Below are 23663 nucleotides of genomic sequence, written 5' to 3' on the forward strand. Positions count from 1 at the left end.
ACTTGCATCTAGCTAACCGAAATTACTTGATCGTGATTACTATGACCCTCTCGGCCGATCAATGTTTTTTTTTTAATAATGATTCTTACCTTTTGGATTTTTATCTAAAAATCAATTTTCAAAATTTATATATATTTGATGTCGGATTTAATCAATGTTTGATAGGTTAATATGCTATTTTTGTAACATACGGGTTCATGCAATTGAGAAATAAATTCATTTTGTGATTTAATTAATATGGTTATTATATTTGTATTATAGGATTTAGGGTTTACATGTACGGAACTTGTTAATCCGCACCTTTATTAATGATAGACTGATAACGAAAATGGATCCATCATATATAAGACATGATCCCCTGTTGAATTAGTAATCTACAAATTTTACGTTGATCATTATCAAAGAGATTAGGATGTTGTCACCTAACTCCAATGGAAGACCAACCCCTTGCTCTTCTTCTGCTTCTCGTAAAATTTTCAAATTTCATAGACAATACTTATGGACGATGATTTTTTGTTATATTCAAGTTCCATCGTCTATTTTTGTATTTAATTTTTATCGTATTATCGCTGCTACTAGATCCTTATGCTAGATTTATTTTCATGTTTAGAGTTCTTATGCTTTAGAATTCTCATTTTTAATAATAATTTCTCATTTTTAAAAGGGACTTTTAAAATATACATCTATTTGAAAGTTACATCTTAATGTACACCCATAGGGATTCTGAGTTCTCATTTATTTGTTGGCCATGAAAAGGACTAAATTCGAATAATCTTGCACTAAAGTTGCTGTCTATGAAGTCCTACAAATTATGAGAACAAGATTGGCTATAAACGTTGATAAAGAGATACTAAATAAAAAATAGTAGGACAACACGGGGTCGAAAGTCCACACCATACAACGGTATCAACAGAGTAACTGTTGTCCCAAAACTCAAATATCAACTAACACATAAATAAAGCATTCCTCCATTACGATCCAAACTACTACATAGCGATTTAGCTAAGTTGATTTAATGAGCGTCTCGCTGTACTCCCAAAGCTTTCTTGCTAATGTCTCATTTCGACCGTTGGCAGTTGTCTTCTCGATGTTGCAGTCAGCAAAGTATTTCCCGCTGATTCCCTTCACACTCGGATGCAATGCGACGTAGCAGGTAGTCGCTGCTCCCTGTAAGGTCCGCAATGAGACGCATGCACAATATAACCGACCTCGTTTATTGAATTATTTTTATATTCTATTATTCCAATTTAATTTAAGGAAATGTGTTTCAAATAAATTAATTATTTCCTAAAAAATTCCTATAATTTGAATGTAATTAAAATCTTCTCTTTGTTTATATTCCACTCATTTAAAAATGACACAAAGAATAACGAACCTGAGGAATACTCTTCCACAATACGCAAGTTGTAGCTCTTAGCACGGCTGCAAGCGAAAGAAATTTCCGAATCTGAGTTTTTGGCCTTTACAAATTTTCAGTGCAAAGTTATAAAACTATTGGTTTGTAGGTTTGAGGAGCATACCAACAAAGATAGTTGCGTGTCTCCCCAAGTTCGTCTTAATAAGTCCAGGATGAACAGAATTTGCCGTAACATTGACGCCCTCTTCCTGTTGAACATGAAAGTGTTTTGAAGTTGTGAATTGCTCGGAAGATATGTAATTGTAGATGATATATATAAATTTTGTTAAACTGTTGTAGTTTTGCTATGTCTTTGCGTTTATAGGATGAGAATGCAGCATTATTTTGATAAGTAATGAAAACAGACTAGAGAAGACGGGAATACCTTTAAGCGCCTAGCGAGCTCATTAGCGTGCAATATGTTTGCCAATTTGGACTGTCCATATGCCAATTTATCATTGTATCTGTAAAGAGAAATAGAAGAAAAATTGGGATCATTCAGCCAAATCGAAGAATCGATACTCTTTGTGAATAGGAGTGAATCGATGGCAACTTACGCAGCCTTGTCGTTGATTTTGTTGAATCTTATTCCACCTCTATATGTTGTGAGGTGAGCTGCAGAAGATAAGTTCACGATACGACCTTCAATCCCTGTTTTCTCTGCTGTGCTTTTAATCTTTGGAAGCAGAAGATTTGTCAACAAAAAGTGACCTGGAATCAAGAGAAGAGTCAGCCATATCGCATGTAAAAATAAAATCAAACATAGAAATCTAGCAAAAGTCACATTGATCTACAAATGCAAGATACTTGAAAAGCTAAAGACACGTACCGATATGATTCGTAGCAAACTGCATCTCTATCCCGTCCTCTGAAAGCTTGAATGGGCAGTACATAACACCAGCATTGTTTCTGAAAATAAATCGAACTCGTGAGATTTCGGCGAAAATCATATGAGAAACGCGCGATGCTTAAACATGAGAATCATGTGCTTACATCAAGATATTGAGAGGTAGATTCATCGAAAGAAATCTGTCAGAAAAGTCTCGCACGGACTTCTGTGAGCTAAGTTCGAGGTGTATAGTGTCAATTCTGGCAGATGGAGTGTTCTGTAGAATACTCTGCTTCACACTTTCGGCAGCCTCCGTGTTCCTAGCACCAATGATGACATGAGCACCTCTGAGGGCCATCACTCTTGCAGTCTCCGCTCCAATCCCACTGCTTCCCCCTGTACCACAATAACGCTCTCATTATAGATCTACTGCTACAACAGATCCAGATGCTCAAAATCGAAGTGAATAACTCATCAAAATGTCCCAAAAGTTGAAGTAACACAACGAAGAAGATTAAGTGGTCGAACAACTCAGATCATTGCAGAAAAGAGATCGATTAAATCTGGAGAGCGATTTCCCCAGACCTAAAACAACGCAAGAGAGCGAAGAGGAAGGAGAAAGTACCGGTTATGATGACGGTGAGGCCGGCTGCGTCGATGCCTTCGGTGACTTGCTCAGCGGTGGAAGCCGATCCGAAGCCGCTTGGCCCGGGGATGCCAGTGGCTTCTCGGAAGTATCCCATTTCGCCGGAGAAGAGAGAGCACTAGAGATCACGGAAAGCGGGGGAGGGTTAGCGTTGAGAGTGGAGACGAGAAGAAGGTGGAGGAAGGGAGACGGCATTTATAGGAGATTACACCTGGCAAGGGAGCGGGATTTGCAGAATCAAAGTCGTGCGGAGGCGCTGGTTGTCACGGCGGTGGAAAGGTGCGGTTTACTCTATGCGGATGGGGGAGACGAAGCAATGGAAGCTTCTAGAAGGTGCCCAGGTGTCGCGAATCGATGAAATCGTTAGAAGCTTCTTCTCCCGGTACGCGTCCACCGTCTCCGACGACGGACGGTCACGTCAGCATTAATTGGCCGACGACTTCGCACCTAGACAACACCGCGCCCGTTCGCCTAATAACGCTGCGCGGCGCGCTGACGGTCTAACGGGCTATTCGATCTAGATTTGAAATATCGAACCGAAACGAACTGATATTTTGAATCGGATTTGAATCGGTTTAAGTTGATCGAACCGGAGCAGATATAAATTGTTTGGTTCTGGGCGGATGGAACGGACAACTAGTAATATTATAATGGCCCGTGGTCCTCGTGAAATATTATTTAATCAAAATGAGCACATTATTGGAAGGAATCTTTCTGCAAAAGTCTTAAAATAATTATAATGCGATAAAAATAAGTCACCTCATCCAAGCCGTTACAAAATTGATGAAGTTGTCTTCCTTTGTTTTTAATTAGACTTCTATAGATTAATTTGCGTGCCCGAATATAAAAAATAAAAAAAGAAAAAGAGAAAAAACTGAAAAGTCGAGAGAGCCCTTCGCGGAACATATACATAAATATTTATAAATACGTGATGATAAAATATCAGTGGTGATCATGGTAAAATAGGGAAGATATTATGGAAAAATGGAGATCATAGTTCATGTCTGCTTGTGGTATATCAATCCGGGCTAAAAGAGCTCGGTCAGACTGAAGGGCTTAGCCTAGTGATTTGACTCGAAGTAAAATGATACTTCAGCAAAGCATGGTAGTTCAAACTAACTCAATAGGTCGACACAGCTCAATAGGGCGGCTTAGCTCGGACTAGCTCAGCTTGTCAACCTAGCTTGGCAGATTAGACTAGGTTGGACCAGCTCGGGATGTCAACCGGTCATATTAGTTCAACGGGTCAACCTAGCTCAACAGCTCAAACTAACTCGAACTAACTTAACATGTTGACCCAACTCGTTTGAACTACCGTAATAATGCTAGTGTAGTCAGCACTAATAACAAACTCAAGTTTTGATATATGAAAAAAGATTAAAGTTAGATCATGTGTTTTCTAATATATGAACCTATTGGTGTAATTTGTACTAATGGTCTAATTCAAATTTTGATAAATGACAAATGAGTTAAGTTATGTGTTATCATGATCTAACCTTATTACCGAGTGTGCAGGATTGACTAACTTGATAGGTCAAGAGGATCTGACACCAAACAAGAAGTCCAGTCGGGATGTACGATTCCCGAGTGGTGAAGTTTAGATGTGTGATTCCGATAGGAAGACCTGGTGGGTCAGATTGACGTCAAGGAGGAAACTTGACACACAGTAAGTGAAGGTAACTTACTGGAGGAGAGTGACTAAGTGAGAACGCGTCCTGGTTCAGGGGATAGTAGGCGTCAGTTCAATTTAGGATCATTTCAAAAACTTAAATTAAGACCATGACCAGATCCTGGTTTGAAGGATAGGGTCTAAGTTATAAATTAACTTTATTTTATAGGTTAGATATGTCATGTTAAACTAACCTAACTTGCAGGGCAAAAGGAGCAAAAAGGGTTCGAGTGAACAGTACCTGAGACGCCTTCAAGAATTGGAAGGCTCCTTCGTACTGTTCATAGAAGGTTCATTCAGTGCTATAGAAGATGTCTTCCAATGGATAAAATTCAGACCTCATAGTAGATAATGACTAGCGATTTTGATATAGGATTTTGCCTATGGAAGGCGTCATTAAGGCTGTGGAAGGCACCTTCCACCCTCCATAAAAGGGGATCTCAACCAAGTTTTCATCATCAACTTCTACAGGAGCTTCTACGCATCCGATTGGCTTTCCGACTGCTCCAGCTTCCTGCTGCTACCTTGCTACGACTCTGCTACTCCCGACTACCATCGAGAAGCCATCCAAATACCGAGCTCGATCTGACTGCCTACAGAAAGTGTTTTGTAACAAAATGTTAATTTTTATTCTTAATTACTTCAAACGAAAAGTGTAGCTTGTTACACTCTTCCGACTCTTTTTGTATTCAATCACCTCTTCCGGCAGTTCTGGAAGAGGTTTTTAGTAGATTAGCCATCGATAGATCTGCGGGACCTGGGTCTTGGAGTAGGAGTCGCTAAAAGCTCCGAACCAAGTAAAACTAAACCATGTATTTTACTTTTCTATTTTCTGTTCTTGTTTCCGCTGCACATACTTTGATTCAAAACCAAAAGAAAAGTTTTAAAAAAATCACGTGATTCGCCCCCCCTCTCACGTGCGTCTCGATCCAATAAGTGGTTTCAGAGCCAGTTCTGCTCAGAATTAGTGCAACCACCAATCAAGCTGGGGGAATTGTTTTATTTTTTCCCCCGAATTTCAGTTTTTTGTACCTTATTTGAATTGGTAAAGTTATCTCTTTAAATAATTCTTTCTCGTTCGATTTTTACTCGAAATTAGTGCAACACCATTCGAGTCGTAAACATATTTTTTCTCAAGCACTATTAATACAAGATCAAGTCTTGGTACCTCCTAGTTTTCTATTCTCAGTGATCAATAGCCCAACTTGAGGAATTCAACACCGCTCGTGTAACGCCCGCCCTCCCACTGCTTAAGGAGGGACGGGGTTACTTACTTACATACGTGCATACACATAGAATCATGGCAGTGGAAACAGTTATTTAATTTTTTTTTCTACACTAATCATCATGCTTATCATACTGAACATGTGGACATACTAGTATTCATGCATACAACTTAATTAATACCAACTACTTGAAACATGATTCATGATATCATAAGCATACTAGCATGAAACATGAAGAACATAAGTGCATAACTATCCATACTAGTTAAAGTACTATCAAAGAATAAAGACAACACATGGTTCATATGCAAACTTAGAACATAAAAATATATAGCAGTTTTCTTCCACTGTGCCACTGCCACACACACTGTTACCCTTCCTACTGCTCCTCTTAGTTTAGCCATTCCTTTCCTTTTTCTGCAGTACAAGGAAACATAAAAACTATAAGCCTAGGCTTAGTAAGTCCCTTTCCTACTCACAAAACCATGATTCATGCACGAACATAAAGTGATAACATGTTTATTTGGTAAATCATAACATAACATGTGAGAGCATAACATAAAGTCATATCATATCATGTGAGAGCATAAACAATAAGTCATATCATATCATGTGAGAGCATAAAATCATATCATATCATGTGAGAGCATAAAATCATATCATAACATGTGAGAGCATAACATGATCATATAAGCATCATAGACATATTTCAAGAGCATCTTAAAGAAGCATAAAGGAAACCATATAACATGAACTTGTAGATGCAAGATGTTCTTTTGAAAACATGTATCATGAAATGAGTATATGCAAGATGTCCTTTTGAAAACATATATCATATACATACTTAAACATAATCTCAACACGAGGGCCCGGCTTGTACCACATATATACATAAATGTGCGCATCCTAAATATATCCAAGGTAGCTAATCTTGAACATATTAGGAACTAGGCCCGTTTCATAGACCATCGACCTAGGGGCAACTTAGGAGCCCATCCCTTTTTACTAGGCCCGTTTCATAGACCATCGACCTAGGGGCGCTTGTGGAGCCCACCATTGGTACAAGTCATACAAAGTAAAATAGCATGTCATATCATGTCATATCATAACATATCATGTTCTTGTCATATCATAACATTTCATGTTCTTGTCATATCATGAAGAGTGCTCTTGATCCCAACTTAAGGGAAACATCTCTTAGGCTTTTCATCTTACATAAGCCTTGCATAAACATAGCATGATGGCACCAAGTGCACATATCAATTAACATGGTGACATAAAAATTCATATCATAACATATAGCATATCATAAAAATATAACATGATAACATGAAGTGCACATATCAATTAACATGGTGACATAAAAATTCATATCATATCATAAGAGTCAACATCATGCATAATTAAGGTTTTTGAAACTTCTTACAAGCCCTAAATCATGCTTGGCTGAAACATATAAACATACATCATAGATTTTCAAACAACATGGAGACATGAAATCAACTACCTAAGTCCTCATAATCATTAATCATAACATGTAAGACCTTAGGAACCCTAGGTAGCTTCTTAACCTCATTCTTCTTATCTTGGCCGAAACATGAAGGCATGTTTTAAAATTTTCCTTTAATCAATTTAAAGCATGAAACTTTTGCAACCTACATAGCATAGCAAGTGAGTCCTTTGGTAACCATAAGTGAGGTTCTAACTCTAATATTCAACCTTGCTCGAAACCTCAAGGTGGTATTTCTAGGTTTTTCATGCAACATAAGCCATGGAAATTTAACCTAACATTGCATAGGAAATCATACATCATAAGGAAGCATAAACAAGTATAGTTTAGGACTACAACTTTCTCTAAGCCTCTAATTCAACCTTGGCCGAAACCTAAAGGTAAGGTTTCTAGGTTTTTCATGCAACTTAAGACATGGAAATTCAATCTAACATTGTATAGAAAATCATACATCATGAGGAAGCATAAAACAAGTATAGTTTAGGTCCACAACTTTCTCTAAGCTTCTAATTCAACCTTGGCCGAAACCTAAAGGTAAGGTTTCTAGGTTTTTCATGCAACTTAAGACATGGAAATTCAATCTAACATTGTATAGAAAATCATACATCATGAGGAAGCATAAACAAGTATAGTTTAGGTCCACAACTTTCTCTAAGCCTCTAATTCAACCTTGGCCGAAACCTAAAGGTAAGGTTTCTAGGTTTTTCATGCAACTTAAGACATGGAAATTCAATCTAACATTGTATAGAAAATCATACATCATGAGGAAGCATAAAACAAGTATAGTTTAGGCCCACAACTTTCTCTAAGCCCCTAATTCAACCTTGGTCGAAACCTAAAGGTAAGGTTTCTAGGTTTTTCATGCAACTTAAGACATGGAAATTCAATCTAACATTGTATAGAAAATCATACATCATGAGGAAGCATAAAACAAGTATAGTTTAGGTCCACAACTTTCTCTAAGCCCCTAATTCAACCTTGGCCGAAACCTAAAGGTAAGGATTCTAGGTTTTTCATGCAACTTAAGACATGGAAATTCAATCTAACATTGTATAGAAAATCATACATCATGAGGAAGCATAAACAAGCATGGTTAGATCTCAAAACCTTGCCCTAGACCTTGTGTTCATCCTTGGCCGAAACCTAAGGTAAGACTCTAGGTTTTGTTTATACATCATGTAGCATGAAAACTTAACTAACAACATATAATAGATCATGTATCATGAAGGAGCATAAATAAGCATGTTTAGATTTCAAAATTTTTACTCTAAGCCTTGTATTCCATCTTGGCTGAAACCTCAAGAGTGAGGTTCTAGACTTTTTGTTACAACATGAAGCATAAATTGTAAACTTGACAACCATAAGTGACCACAACTCCTTATCTTGGCTGAAACATGCAAAGAAATCCCTAAGTTTTTCAAACAACTTTTAAACATAAAGCGTACGAGAACTATTGTACTGCAGGTGAGGGAATACTTACATCTCTCGCTTAATTCTCTAAGAGAAGTAACCTTGGTTGTGAAGCTTTTCCTAGAGAGAAAACTTTTTTGCTTGGTTCGGCAATGGTGAGGAAGAAGGAGCTTGGTTTCAGTGGAGGGGAGGAGGGAGGAGGGAGGAGGGAGGAGGAAGAGAAGAAAATGAAATTTTCTCTTTCCTTTTCTCCTTTTATTCCAAATGCAAGGAAGAAGGAAAAATGAACTTTTCCTTCCCTTTTTCTTTTGCTCATCCTAAATGAAGGGAGGAAGTAAAATTCTCTTTTCATTGTAAGAAGAGGAAGGAAACTTGGACTTCTCCTTCTTAGTGAAGAGAGCATTTACTTTCCTTACCTTTAACCATAATTTCCCTCTTTTCATATCAGCACACCCTTGCTGGGGCTACTGGTTATAACATGGAACCACTTACTAAGAGGTCCAAGGTTCAATCCTTGGTCATGCCTCTTTTTGGTTCTTTCTATTATATATTTTTTTTAAAGAAGAATCCACATGAAACCTATTTAATCATGCATAAATTCATGTAAAATTTCTAGGGATCCTATGGGTGTTACAGATCGTCCTCCTCTCTTTAACGGAAATGATTTTCTGTACTAGAAGAAGAGGATGGAAGTTTACTTGAAGATGGACATTGAGCAATGGTTCACCATCCGACAAGGGTACCGGGCCCCTATAGATAAAGCAACAAAATTGTCACTTGATCCTGGAAGATGGAGTCTAGAAGATAAGAAGAAAGCCCAGATCGACTCAAAAGCGTTGAACACGATCCAGTGCGGACTCACAAAAAAAAAGAACTGAACTGAGTTAGCCGCACGAGAATGTAAAGGAACTATAAGACAAGCCCATTGAACTACACGAAAGAACTACCGACTCAAGGGTAACGAAGTGTGATCTATTATTGGATTCTTTACTTAATATTAAAATACAGGATGGATAAACCGCAAATCAACTACACGCGAGGATCAAGGATATCCTTAATGGCCTGCACATATTGGACATCAACTCAAGAATCGCGATATTATCAGGTACGCTCTGAACTCGTCCCTTGAAACTCACTATGGGCATCAATCGTAGATGCCTATAAGGTTTCAAGGAACCTCTCAAAATTAAAGTTAGATGAACTATTTTATGAATTTGAGCTGCACAAACAAACTAACGACCCAAAGGTCGAGAAAGGAATTCCATTTCTTGCAAGCACTTCGAAGGGAGTTAAACTCGAAGCAAAAATCGAACCTGATTCAGAATCAGACGAAGAAGAGCAACTAGTGAACATGTAAGGAAGATGTTCACTAGACGCAAGAAAATCTTCACCAAACAAGACATGAAGAAGATGCCCAAGTCTGCATCCAACAACTTAAAGGCAAACGTCACATGCTACAACTGCAGCAAGAAGGAGCACTTCAAACACAAATGTCCAAATGAAGACAAGATCAAGAAGCAAAAGAAGATACTAAAAGTGACTTGGGATGGGTCTTCCTTGGACATATCGGGAGCAGACAAACCAAAGCAAGCGAGTTACCTCGCATTGATGCCAATTAGAGGTGAATCAGATCAAGAAGAAGAATCAGAATATGAGTTGAGCAACGGATTCGCATCCGGTTCAGGCAAATCAGCTGGGGTAACCTTTAATTACACTTTAATTTTTTTAAATTATTTCTTGCCTAAATAAAAAGTTAACAAAAACTGAGAAACACGTTAAACTCCTCCTTAAGGAAAATAACATCCTTAATAAACAACTAAGCTTGATCTCCTTAACTGACCAAGTTCAAGACAGAAATTCAACTCAAGTTATAAATCTTCAGGAAGAAAATTCTATCTTGAAAAGTCAAGTTAAAGAGCTAAAGGAATAGTTGGAAAAGTTTACCTAAGGATCCAAGTATCTATATATAATACTTGGATCCCAAAGAGTTGTGTCAATAAAACTGGACTTAGATACAAGTTCAACTCTATGTTTAAATCATTTTTAACCCTAAATCAAAATTCAAAATTAACTAAGGCTTGGGTTCCGAAAGCGTGCCTAACCACGCAAGTAGAACTCAATCAATACTATGTATCAAAAAATAAAATTCACTATATAAATTAAAATAAATCACTTTCAACCTCAAAAATTAAATCTTTAAAAATAAATTCAAATAAAAAGAAATCAAATCAAATAAACCTAAATTAAATAAAAATAAAATTAATCTAAACTCAAAGTATAACCAAGTCTATTATAACTATAAAATAAATTGACATAAATCTACAACCTAAACTCAAAGTTCAATAATTCAGACGGAAACTCCAAACTAGTTGACACCTCTAAAATAATAATTGACCCTGTTGGATAATTAGGACTAGCATAAATAGGGAGTTTAACTTGATAAATGGTACTGAAAAAGTTTTGGATAATAGTAGGTTAGGGAAGCTCTGCCTATGCATATCTTGGAAGATATGACTTCGACCTAGTGCATTTGACTTAGTGGAACTAACCGAAACTACTCATTACTAATCCTAACTAGTTAGACCAAAGTTTTGTATTAAGTTCAATGGATAGGACTATTTGAAAAATTTTGAAGTCGTGATTACTCTAATGATGTCCAGGTGATTCATCACAATTTAGAAGTTTATCCAAAAAATATTTATTTGTTGAACTCAAAGCTAAGCCTGAATCTAACCAAGTTATACCCAACCCTGAAATTCAATCTAACTCATTTCACAAAATTATATGATCTCCTGATTGAAAATATAAATCGGGTGAGATGAATAAGATACAAATTAAATCAAATTTAAATTAAATTAATTTTAATTTAATTTAAATTAAATTAAATTAAATTAAATTAAATTAAAATTAAATCAAATTTACATTAAAATTAAAATTACATTAATTAAATTAAAATTAAAATTAAATTAAAACTCAAAAAAAATTCTATCGCTGAAGGCGCCTCCAATACAATGGGAGGCGCTATCAGAAGGGCGAGAAAAATCCTGCCCCAACTGATTGAATGCGCCTTCAATCGATTGAAAGCATCCTCCATAACACATAGAAGGTGCCTTCCATCAGGCTGAAGGCGCCTTCAACCTAACTTTTCATAGCGAATAGAGGCTAGCTCTATTCACATTTTTTTCTCCTTCAAGGAGCCTTCCAATGATGATTCAGACCCTCTTCTCCAATTTTCTCCTTCCAAACCTCAACAATGTCTCCTCGGTACACTCTAACTCAATATATCTAGTTAGTTTTGGCTATTCGTATGTTTCTTTTGTGAATATTTGTATGTATACACTACTTTAGGAAACGACAAAATGTTATCCCATCCCAGCCTAGTTCGAGCAGTTTCCCCTCTGCCAATGCTAGATTTCCCACTGAGCGACTTAGGCTAGATTTTCTAAAGTATTCATATATTACACTTAAATCTAGATTTTTGAGTAGGTCATTTTTCACACGATACTATGCCCCTATCATAGAGGTCATTGACTATTATCAGTTAGATAGGCTAGTTTATTGTAGTCATTCAGTAAACTAGATTTGTGTGCTTAGTTTTATAACAATCTAGTTAAGATTGATGACTTGACATACTCCACTAGAATTGGTGGAAAGGACTTTAGCTTCTCCCCCACTCTATTGTATGACAACTTAGGACTTAGGAGGTCGGTCTGCCCATTTTTGTATTATCCTAGTAAGGATTTATCTTTTGGTGAACCCTTTCCCACATTACATTGGATACTATCCACAAGTATTTTTTTGGGAGGAGAGACTGTTGGAACAATCCCAATGGTCCGTGTGACCATGTGTTTTAGTATTTGGGCAAAGAGTTTAAGTTAGATTTACCCTGTTAGAGTGTATACTAAAACCCTAGCTTTTGTATAAATATTTATTTAGAAATAAAAGAATCACATTGGTCAATATTTACATTTATTTGTTAAATGTAATTATTCAATTAATTTATATAGTAAATAACATGGTGTGTGGTGTCACACACAGAAGATCATGTTGTCGGTTCTTTATGAATTATAAACAGTTGCTCACGACTAAGATGGAAAGGAACAAACCATTGAAATAGTCATAGTGTAATTAGGTATTAGTTTATCTTGACTAATAAATTACACTAGTACACTCTAAGTGTATTGAGTAGGATCATTTAAGGTAAATTCTTTTTATATTGACTTGATAAAAGAACTAGACCTTAGTTATTATGGAAGTGTGTGCTCTTAATCCTAATATAATAACAAGCACATATATTTAGTATTTATTTCTTTGACTTATCAAAGGGTGAGATTTAGCTCGATAAATCAATAGGTCCGATAAGTTGGGAAATGATATTACTTATAGTGTGTGTTGTTGATTATAGAGGGAAACTGTGTCCTAGTTATCTAGGTTGAGAATGTCCCCAAGAGAAGCTCATAAGGATTGTCATGTTAAACCCTGCAGGTGGACTTAGTCTAACATGACGATAAGGTTGAGTGGTACTACTCTCGGACTAAGATATTAATTAAGTGAGTTGTCAATAACTCATTTAATTAGTGGACATTCGACATCTTAAACATAGGGAGACTAACACACTCATAATAAGAAGGAGCCCAAAATGTAATTTGGGATTGGTGTGGTAGTTCAATAATAGTTCTTTAGTGGAATGAATTATTATTGATGAAATTAAGTTATGTGTTCGGGACGAACACGGGATGCTTAATTTCATCGGAAGACCAAAACCAATTCCTCCTCTCGGTCCCTATCGTAGCTTCTTGTATATAGAGAATTATACCCATCTTCTTACCCAACCTATAGGGGCAGGCCAAGCCAAGCTTGAAGCTCAAGCTTAGGGTCGGCCAAGCCTAAAGGTTGAGCCTTTAAGGTGGCCGACCAATTTCTTGGAGCCCAAGCTTAGGTGGTCGGCCCTATTAAATTTAAAAGGATTTAATTTTTTAAAATTTTTCTTATGTGGAAGCCATGATTTAAAAGAGAGTTTAAAAATTAAAAATTTCCTTTTATAGCTTTCTACAAAATATTAAGAGAAGAGATTAATCTCTTTCCTTATTTGTAGATTAAAAGGATGGTTTTAATTTTGGCGAAAACTTTCCTTATTTGTAAATCATCCACATGTTTAAAAGAAAATTTTAAATTATAAAAGTTTCCTTTTATAAACTACCATGAAAGGATTAAAAGGAGAAATTTTATTTTTAAATTTTTCCGGAAGCAAATTAGGAAGCTTTAATTTTTCTAGCGAAAAATTTCGTTATTTGCTTGTGTTGATGTGGCCGGCCATAAAGAGGTGGTAAGGAGATTTTAATTTAAAATTCCTTAATAAACCATTGACAAGGAAATAAGGAGTTTTAATTTAGGTGAAAAATTTCCTTATTTGTCATGACCAAGGATATAAAAGAGAGGGTAGAGGTGCCTTCATGAGAATAATAACCTCTATTCTATTTCCTCCCCTCTCTTTCTTGGTGTGGCCGGCCATCATCTCCTTCTCTTTTCTCTTCTCTCCATCTTGTGGCCAAACCTCATCTCATCCTTGGAGTCCTTGTGGTGGCCGGATCTTGCTTGGAGAAGGAGAGAAAAGGAGGCAATATTTCTAGCATCCCTTGGAGCTTGGTGGTAGCCGAATCTCTTCATCCTTGGAGGAGCTTTTGGTGGCCGAACCTCTTCATCCTTGGAGGAGCTTTTGGTGGTCGAAACTAGGAAGGAAGAAGAAGGGCTTGGGTGGTTCTCATCTCGGAAGATTGTTGCACACACAACGTCCGAGGTTAGAAGAGGAATACGGTAGAAGATCAAGAGGTCGTTGCATACAAAGGAAGGTATAATTAGTAATTAATTTCCGCATCATACTAGTTATTTTTTTTTTTGTATGAATTCCAGACACAAGAGGCATTAGATCTAATTTTTGAATTTATTTTTCGAGTTTGTGTTTTCTTTGTTTTTCGAATTTGTGATTCGATTGTTCTTTTTGGTTAACTTAGAGTTATTTAAGGAAATTAAATATTAGCTTTCCTTAAAAGGCTTTGTCTAGGTGGTGGTGGTTGCTCCCATATCCAAGAAGGCCATGTGCCTCACCATGTAGTCCTGGAAGTCAATTTTAGAAATTAATATTTAATGAAATTAATAACATAGGTGGATTTGAATCAATAGTGTTAAGTTCCGCTTGCGATTAAAATCTAAACCATTAAGAACAGATAAGTTAAATTTGGAATCAATGATGTTAAGTTTCGTCTGTGATTCCTAATTTAACTTCTAAAGAACACAATAGATTGTTTAGGAAAGGTTCGACATGTGTACAAAATTTTTGTACAGTGGAACTGGTACGTTTTCCTAGGACTAACCAACAATTGGTATCAGAGCTAGGGTTTGCCTCTATGTGTTTGGTTTTCAAATTAGGTTATGCACATGTCATACATAATTTAGTCAGGACAATAGTAGGTTGTGCTAACATTGTGGTTGCAGGCTCCAACTATTATGGCTTATAGATGTTGTGTGTGATTGGACCCTTGGACATGTCAAGGGCATTATTTTGTGTGTGCATGATTGTATGTAACTAATACAGCAGGAGCTGTATTAGCCCTAGGATTTTAGAATTTTATTTTCGATCTAGATTACATGTACATTCTCTCGTAGAATATAGGATCGATATATGTAAAATTCTATTTTTGTCGGGGATCGGATTCTTATGAGGCGTGGTACTTTTGGAGCACCAGAGGCACAGCGGAATAAGAAGCAAAATGGATGCGATGACTCGACCCGATGGCGGTGGCTAAAGATGGCAGCAGCTAGGGTTGGAGCACACGGAAGACAATGATGGAAAAAGGCTATAATAGTTGGAAAATAAATTTCCATATTTATTGCTTTTATTTACTGTGATGTGTGTGTATGCATGTGATGTATGCTAGGATAGTTTAAAATTCCTCACTTTAAATAACTAAGTGGGAGAGAGATTTATTTTAATAAATTCTATGGTCTCCATTACTGGTTTGAAAGTGATGCAAACAAACTTGCGCGTTGGCTCTGAGTGTCTTCCTCCATATCGGATGAGTTTGTTTGCGGATCACTAGATCAAACTTCCAATTTGGATAAATATAGGAAATTAATTAAGAGCGTGTGATCTTCCCCATCGGAAGGGGCACAATCTTATTAATGGACTTAGTGTCAAGTAATGGTATACACTTAGGCATGTCTAATAGTATCCTCCCTATCGGAGTCACTGCTATTATTTGTGTGACCGAAGAATACCAACTATTAATTTGTCATAAGGATAGGTTGACAAGATAATAAAATTAAAACCCTCTCTTACAAATGTTGAGATTTTGTATACGTCCGCACTATTGTGGCATACAAAAATTCATGGTGTATGAGGTAATTTTATTTGTCAGTTTGACAAGGAAATAAAATGGGAAAAACCCCTCTAACAAATGTTTGGTTTTGTATACGTCTACACTATCGTGGTATACGAAATTCACGGTGTAAGACTTATTGACAAGATAATTAATGGGTAAAACCCTCCTCTAACAAATGTTTGAATTTGTATACGTCCACACTATCGTGGCATGCAAAATTCACGGTGTTTGAGGTGTTGGTGAATTTAAATGATATTGTTTTGAGGAATCAATATTATTTCAAATTCAAAGTTTTTGACCAAATATTTGATAGACCAACTATTAATTTTATTCATCATAAAGTTAGGATGACGAGATAATAAAATTAATGGATAAAATCTCCTCTTTGATTTTGTATATGTCCACTCTATCGTGGCATACAAAATTCATGGGGATTTTAAGGTGTTGGTCTTGACCAAATTTTTTATGATTCTTAGGATTTAAAATGTTTGTCAATCCCCTAGTTGTTATACTATAGAATAGACTTAGTAGTCCCAATTGTATTGATTGGAAATAGGACTTGGACATTAAAGTAGACTGTCCTCTTAGAACTAAGAATAATATAGGTGTATTTCATTCATTAGTTAATATATGATTAGTGGTGTTATCTACCGGTACCTTGTGTGTAGATACAGGAGCCACTGATCATGTCTGCAATTCATTGCAGAGGTTCCAGGAAACCCGATAACTATATGAAGGGGAAGTCACCATCTACATGAGCACTGCTGCAAAAGTGGTAGCTGTTGCAGTGGGAGATGCTTATCCTCTGATAGGAATAAAATATGGATTTTAAGAAATTATCTTTACGTACCAAGTTTAGAAAGAATTTGATTTCAGTTTCTAAACTATCGAAGAATAGATATTTTATCTATTTTGATAACAAACTTGTTATCAAGAAAATAGGAAAGATATCTGTTCTGGTACGTTGGTTGACAATTTATAAATCCAATAACTCCCACAATGCAATAAATGGAAATTAGTAACACATCTTCTAACTTTAATAAGAGAAAGGAACCTTCGGAAATGAACCAATCACATCCTTGGCAATCTAAGGCTATGTTATATTAACTTGAGTAGGATTCAAAGGATAAAAACCAATGAACTCTTAGGTTCATTGGTAGTGGAAATCTTTCCAATCCTGCGGGTCTTACTTGGAAGAAAAAATAACCAAGAAGCTTTTAAAGTCTAAGGGGTATAGAGCCGAGGATGTGTTGGAATTGGTTCATTCTGATTTGTGTGGTCCTATGACTATCCAGATAAGAGGTAGGTTCGAATATTTTGTCTATTTTATAGACAACTATTTGAGATATCGATACATTTACTTGATGCACTGCAAGACTAAGTGCCTGAAATTGCCTATATAAGCAGTCTTCCACAAGGAGCAAAGGACAACAACTTTATTCTGCAATTGTCTTCTTGCGTGCTACTCTAAAGACGCTCCTACAATGTTGTGAAGCTTCGCTAACAACCTGAGACTCTGATTTTTATTTCCCTTGTTGTCGGTAATTTTATATTATAGTTCTTATACTTATCGTGTAACCCTTTTTGTGAACTATTAGTGAATTACACAACGAAAGCACTCGATGAGTGTGAGCCTTAGAGTAGGAGTCGACAAAAGCTCTGAACCAAGTAAAACTTGGTTTGTTAGCGTTCTTATTTTTCTCTTTCGCTGCGTACTCGATTTAATTATCAATTTTTGACGATCGTTATTCACCCTCGCCCCTCTAGCCCCCGCCCCTCTAGCGTTCTTTCCGATCCAATAGATACTATATTTGACAAGAATCAGATTATCTTTTTTCCTATCTAGTCCTAATTACCCAAGTGGAAAGGTTACATTCTTGAGGTGTCAACGAATTTTGAGCTTCCCCCTAAATCATATATTTTTTTATTTTGTTAAGTTTAATTAAGCTTAATTAAGTCTTAATTAATATTTAATTAATTATAGTTTAAGTTCAACTTAAGTTTTAATTTTGAATTAATTAAGTTGGTTAAATTGTATTTATTTTAAAAAGGTGTACTTTAGATTTAAATTTTCTTTTAGTTTTGAATTGGTTGAATTTGTTAAACTATCTCTGTTTAAAATATTATTTTTAATATTTAACTTTTTATTAATTTTTGTTTTTAAAATTATATAATTTAGTTTTGATTTTATCTTAGTGTTTTGATTTTTTCTGGTGGTCCCTAATTCTGTCGACTTTTCTGTTGGTTTGGACTCGTGTCTGGATTTAGACTTTGACTTGATCCTTCAGTTTTGATAGATCCTCATGAAGTTTAGTCAGGTGAGTCTAGAACTTGAAGCATCTTAGTGTTCTCCAATTCTACACATAATTTCGTTAGGTAATAAACTTAAAATTAAACTTATTACCTTTGTGTTTTGCTTCTGTGTCTTGAGTGGATGGTCTTAGTGCTATACCATAATTGAAGTCATTCATCATTACGAAGCATTACATCTGATGCTTCCATACTCTATAGTAGTCCATTTCGTATGGTGGAGGTTCATGGATGCTTCGTCCCAACATTTTTTAGTGTGTCATTGGTATACTTGCAAGAAATATAGACTAGAATATTTCAAGACTTGGTCTTGGGGTAAGTAGTACGATATAAAGATAAGAAATGGAAAAGTGGCTCAAGTGGTGTTATACCAACTTCAAGCAATTACAAAAAAATGATAAGATTTGTCAGAAGAGATGATTGTACCAATTCTAACTAAATGCAAAAAAAATGGAAAACAAAAAAAAAACGCAAGGAAAATTTCAGCTCAAATGGTAGTTGCACTAATTCAAAGTGGTCTTTTCAATTCTAATTCCAATTATAGAATCGAAAATGAACATGAGAGGGGGGAATCACGTTTTAAAAACTCTTCCTTTTTTGGTTTTAAAAACTCGTCAGAAAACTAAGAACACAACAAGAATAAAAGAAAAAAAAACATAGCGGAAAATAAATACACTTTTGATTTTACTTGGTCCGGAGGTTTGAAGACTCCTACTTCAAGGCCCATGATCTCTCAGACCGTATCAATTGGGCAATCCACTAAAATCTTCTCTGAAAACCCTTCGAACAGAGAGGTCAATTACAGAAATGAGGAAAGTATAACAACCTACAATTTCCTATGCAAGAATCGTAATAATTGCATATACACTATTACCAACACTTGTTGTAGTTGTAGTTCGTAGTTCGAGGTCGGCAGTTCAGATCCTCTGGACCAGAGTTCCTTGGACCATCCATGAACCACAAAAATTCATATAAAAGGTTATCAAGTGCAGGGCACGTGCACGCAAGAAACGCAACTCACGCAGAAACGTGCCCAAACGTAGAGGAGGCAGCGAGCCTTAACCTCTCACGATCCTCCACCTCCGCGATCCGCTGGCGATGAAAACTCCACCATGATCCGCTGGCGATGGAAAACCCTCTTGCCTACAAATTCCCCAGCCCTAACCCCTCGCGTCCACGACAGCCTCCATCGTCCCCGATGGCCTCCAGCGTTCGCGACCGCCTCCAGAAACCGACCTCTGGCGACCTCCCGTGGGCATCATACCTTCCTGTGCTACGCATTTCGGCCAGCTCCGAGCTTCACCCCTCTGCGACCTCCCGCGTGTTGCTCAGAGTTTCCAGAGAATTCGCATGCTGCGCGCTTTGCAACTCGCAGGTGTTGCGCGCTTAGTTAATTACTGTTCTTGGTAGGATCTGGAGCATTTGATAACTAAAGAGAAGTTGGACATGCAGTAATTTGACATAAAATTATTATTTTTAGATGCTTCTTTTGTGACTATTTTGTTTTGCCCTAAATAGAAATTTTTTACAGGATCAAAGTAATTATCATGGAGGGTGAATCTACAAGTTGTCGTCGTTTGAATTTTGAAGGAAATGAAGATAGTCGGGAAGGTGACTTTGATGTTATTGATGAAGGTAATAAGAATCATATTTGGAATGTATTGAGCTTCAGTATATCAAATTTTCCTTTTTAGCCATCTTTCTTTGTTTGTTTAATTGTATAGGCTTGAACATTGAAACAGATTTGGATATACCACAAATGGGATTGGAATTTGAGACAGAAGAAGATGCATATCAATTTTATTTGACATATGCAAAAAAGGTTGGATTTGGTGTAAGGAGAGGTAGAATTCACAAGGATGAATCGGGTAAATTACTTGATAGGGTTTTTTTTTATTATTGTGCCCAAGGTAAAAGAGGAAAAGACAAACGAGATCTTTATGTCAAAGCAAGTCGTGATGAAGCAAGGTTTGGTTGTGAGGATAAAATGAAGATTTGTAATCGGAAAAAAGAGCAAGTTTACTATGGTGCAGTTTGTTAAAGAGCATAATTATTATCTCTCAAGTCCAAACAAAACACACCTCTATAGAAGTCATAGGAATATATCTTCTTCTACAACGATACAGATTGAGATGACAAGTAATGTGGGAATCCCCCCAAAAGCATCTCATGATCTTATGGTGAGGCAAGCAGGCGGGAGGGAGAATTTAAGATTTATTCCTGAGGATTATAGAAACTACTTGCGATCCAAAAAAATAATAAATATGAGAGTTGGGGATACAGGGGGTGTATTGGAATATCTGCAGAAAAATGCAGTTCGATGATTCTAATTTTTTTTATGCTATCCAAGTTGATGAAGATGATTTGATTACTAATATTGTTTGGTCTAATGCTAAGATGAGAGCTGATTATGCTAATTTTAGAGATGTTGTTTACTTTGACACAACCTACAGAAAGAACAATGAAGGTCGGCCAATTGCATTGTGTGTAGGTGTTAATCATCATAAACAATCTATACTTTTTGGTGTCACTTTATTATATGATGAAATCAGTTTGACTTTTGAGTGGTTATTTGATACATTAACTAGAGCTATGGGTGAGAAAAAGCCAACTACTATTATTACATATCAAGATGCAGCAATGGCAAAGGCGTTAGTTTCCAGATGGCCTGAAACACATCATCGTTTGTGCATTTAGCATATTTATCAAAATGTTTCCATAAATTTGAGTGGAGTTTTTTCTATTTTTAGAGACTTTGCTAAAGATTTTGCCTCATGTATATATGATTTTGATGAAGAGGAAGATTTTATTTCATAATGGAACATGATGTTAGTCAAGTATGCACTTAAAAACAATGATTGGTTGAGGCGCATGTACAACATCAAGGAAAAATATGCTTTAGTATATGGATGACAAATGTTTTGTGTGGATATGACTACAACCCAAAGAAGTGAGTGCATGAATAGTATTGTAAAAAAGTATGTCACTTATAAACATAAATTTTTAGACTTCTTCAGTCACTTCCAAAGACTATTTGATGCTCGTTGATATGAGGAATTAAAAGTTGATTTTAAATCAAATACAACTGTTCCCTATTTAATGTTTCCAATTGAGATTTTAAAGCATGTTAGTGAAATTTATACTCCTGAGATATACAAGTATTTTCAACAGGAGTGGTGCTTATCTCATGATTCTAATCTAAAAATTTGTGAGGATGTTGATACATTTACAAAATATAAAGTTACTCCTCATAAAAAGAGAAACCATCATATAGTTATACTTGATAAGAAGTGTGAAAAAATTGAGTGTAGCTACAGAAAATATGAATTTGCTAAAATTTTGTGTTCTCATATTCTGAAAATATTTATGTGGAAAAATATCATGAAGATCCCAAGTGATTATGTATTGAAAAGGTGGACAAGAAAAGTAAAAATTGGATATTTTGGAGTTAATGAATCAATGCCCAACAATGCTAGTTTGGATCCAAAAGTACTTCAAAACATGTGTTACAAAGAGTTGTGTGGATTGAATGTTCAATTGGTTACCAAGGCAGTAGAAAGGGATGACACTTACATGTTTGTTAAAGATGCTATGTTGAGCTTGTGTAAGATGGTGGATGATAAGTTACAAGGTAATGAATCAAATGTCCAACATTCAAATGTGAGCCAAGCATCTTGGGAATTTGATTATGGTGAAGGGAACACTACTGGAGTGAAAGAAATTAAAATGAAGAAAAAAATGGTGTCAAGTAAGAAGTTGAAAGGTGGGTTAGAGAAGATTTCAAGGAAAAGAAAAGCAGCGAGGAAAACAAACCAAGCTTCAACAATTGTAATAGTTTCTATTCCATCACTTCACAAATTTTGTTTATTTCATATTTTTTGTTGTTAAATTCAAATAACTTAAATCATTCTAATTTTTTATAACACAGGGTGTAGATCAAACTATTTCCAGCGTGATTAACGTACAATGTGACCGGATCAATCATCAAGTTGGTATTTATTTTACTTATGTTAATCTAAGATAATTTATGTTATAACTATTTAAGATTGTATTTTATTTTTTTGTTTTAGCCTATAAATTTTGTGCCAACAATTGGTAGCTCTGTTGGCAGTTTCAATATGACTGAGACTCAATTTCCACCATTATTGGCATCACAACTTTCTCAGGTATATATACATCTTAGTTATCACAAGTTTCTTTAATTTTGATTGAAATTTATAATAGATATCGATTTCTGTTACTACTTATTGATTGTTGGATTTTAGTTATATAACTTTGTAATTAGTAACAAAGTGAAGAAGCATTGTCTCTTTTGAACAAAAGGCTATGATTTGTTTTGATAAGAAGTTGATGAGGTTTTATTGGTAATGTTGGTAAGCTTCTGCTTTGATATTTAATAAATTCAGCATCTGTTTAGTGTAGTTTCATTATTACCATGGAGTTGTGATTCTCAATTTCTGCTAGGTGGTAATTGATTGATGAGTGTATGTTTAAACCTGCAAAAAAGATGATGATTGTTAATGTTATTGTTTGTTTTTGGAATGGGGAGGGCTGCTGTTATTCTAATTGATTTGGCAAAATTGTGGAGCTGCAATTTGTTCTACGTGTTTTCTCCTTGTGATGTTGTAAGAAGCGGATGTAATTCTAGTGGTGGTATTGATATGGAAGCTAGTGTTTTTTCTGATGAGTTTTTAATATTGGTGAAAGCTTATGGATGAAGAAGCTTGTTTGGTGCCTAGATGTATATTCTATTTATTTGAGATGGTATCACAAATTTGAAGTGTGTTTGGATGGTTTTGGTTTCAAGAAGTTGATGTAAGTCTTTTTTGTATCTATTTTTATTGGTATTCCCATTGGTACAATTGTTTCGACTTCCTTTATTGGTGATTTGGTGATGCCATAATCACTTGTAATTCTTGTTGATGTGTGCAAGAATTGGAATGGAGTAGTCTGTCTGGAGATCATGGTATGGACTTATTTTTGTGAGCTTGGAGGCATATACTCGAGTGTTCATTGTTGCTGGTTATTTGGAGATACAAGTCTTCAAGGAAGTGGAAGAAACCTCTTTGGTATATTGGTGTTATTTGTTAAAGAGTTTGTAGTAAAGTCTTTTTGTTTTGAAATCTTGGAATGTAAGTATGGAGAGGAGTTATCTTAGTTTGAATAGACATGTAAATTTTTCGAGTCCTTGTAAAGTTTTTGGAGTACCTGTTAAGTTTTCTGATTAAAATATTGTGCAATTCTCATTTAGTCTTTTAGCTTATTTGTTTAATAGTTTACAGTTGTTT

General features: G+C 35.8%; 1 protein-coding gene across 2 annotated transcripts; it reads right to left on the reverse strand.

Moving 5' to 3' along the window:
- Positions 1 to 823: 823 nt before the first annotated feature.
- Positions 824 to 3349, reverse strand: LOC122052179 (short-chain dehydrogenase TIC 32 B, chloroplastic-like). Of its 2 annotated transcripts, XM_042613584.1 has the most exons (9): positions 3083 to 3349; positions 2851 to 2989; positions 2390 to 2621; positions 2226 to 2305; positions 1954 to 2107; positions 1782 to 1860; positions 1521 to 1605; positions 1376 to 1422; positions 824 to 1167 (listed from the first exon to the last, which is right to left on the reverse strand). In XM_042613584.1, the coding sequence occupies exons 2-9, from the start codon at positions 2966 to 2968 to the stop codon at positions 1003 to 1005; spliced, it is 960 nt and encodes a 319-aa protein (XP_042469518.1). In that variant the 5' UTR covers positions 2969 to 2989; positions 3083 to 3349; the 3' UTR covers positions 824 to 1002. The 2 variants fall into 2 exon arrangements, with proteins under 2 accessions (XP_042469518.1, XP_042469519.1); XM_042613585.1 differs by lacking the exon at positions 3083 to 3349 and having other exon boundaries at positions 2851 to 3038.
- Positions 3350 to 23663: the final 20314 nt, after the last annotated feature.

This window comes from Zingiber officinale, chromosome 3A (genome assembly GCF_018446385.1).
Source record: "Zingiber officinale cultivar Zhangliang chromosome 3A, Zo_v1.1, whole genome shotgun sequence".
In the NCBI taxonomy this organism is placed as follows: domain Eukaryota; kingdom Viridiplantae; phylum Streptophyta; class Magnoliopsida; order Zingiberales; family Zingiberaceae; genus Zingiber; species Zingiber officinale.

Coding starts and splice junctions, on each gene's coding strand:
- LOC122052179 (XM_042613584.1), bottom strand. CDS start 2,968: ATGGGATACTTCCGAGAAGCCACTGGCATCCCCGGGCCAAGCGGCTTC. Junction 1,423..1,520: donor ACACGCAACTATCTTTGTTG/GTATGCTCCTCA, acceptor TTTCGCTTGCAG/CCGTGCTAAGAGCTACAACT. Junction 1,168..1,375: donor TGTGGAAGAGTATTCCTCAG/GTTCGTTATTCT, acceptor CGGACCTTACAG/GGAGCAGCGACTACCTGCTA.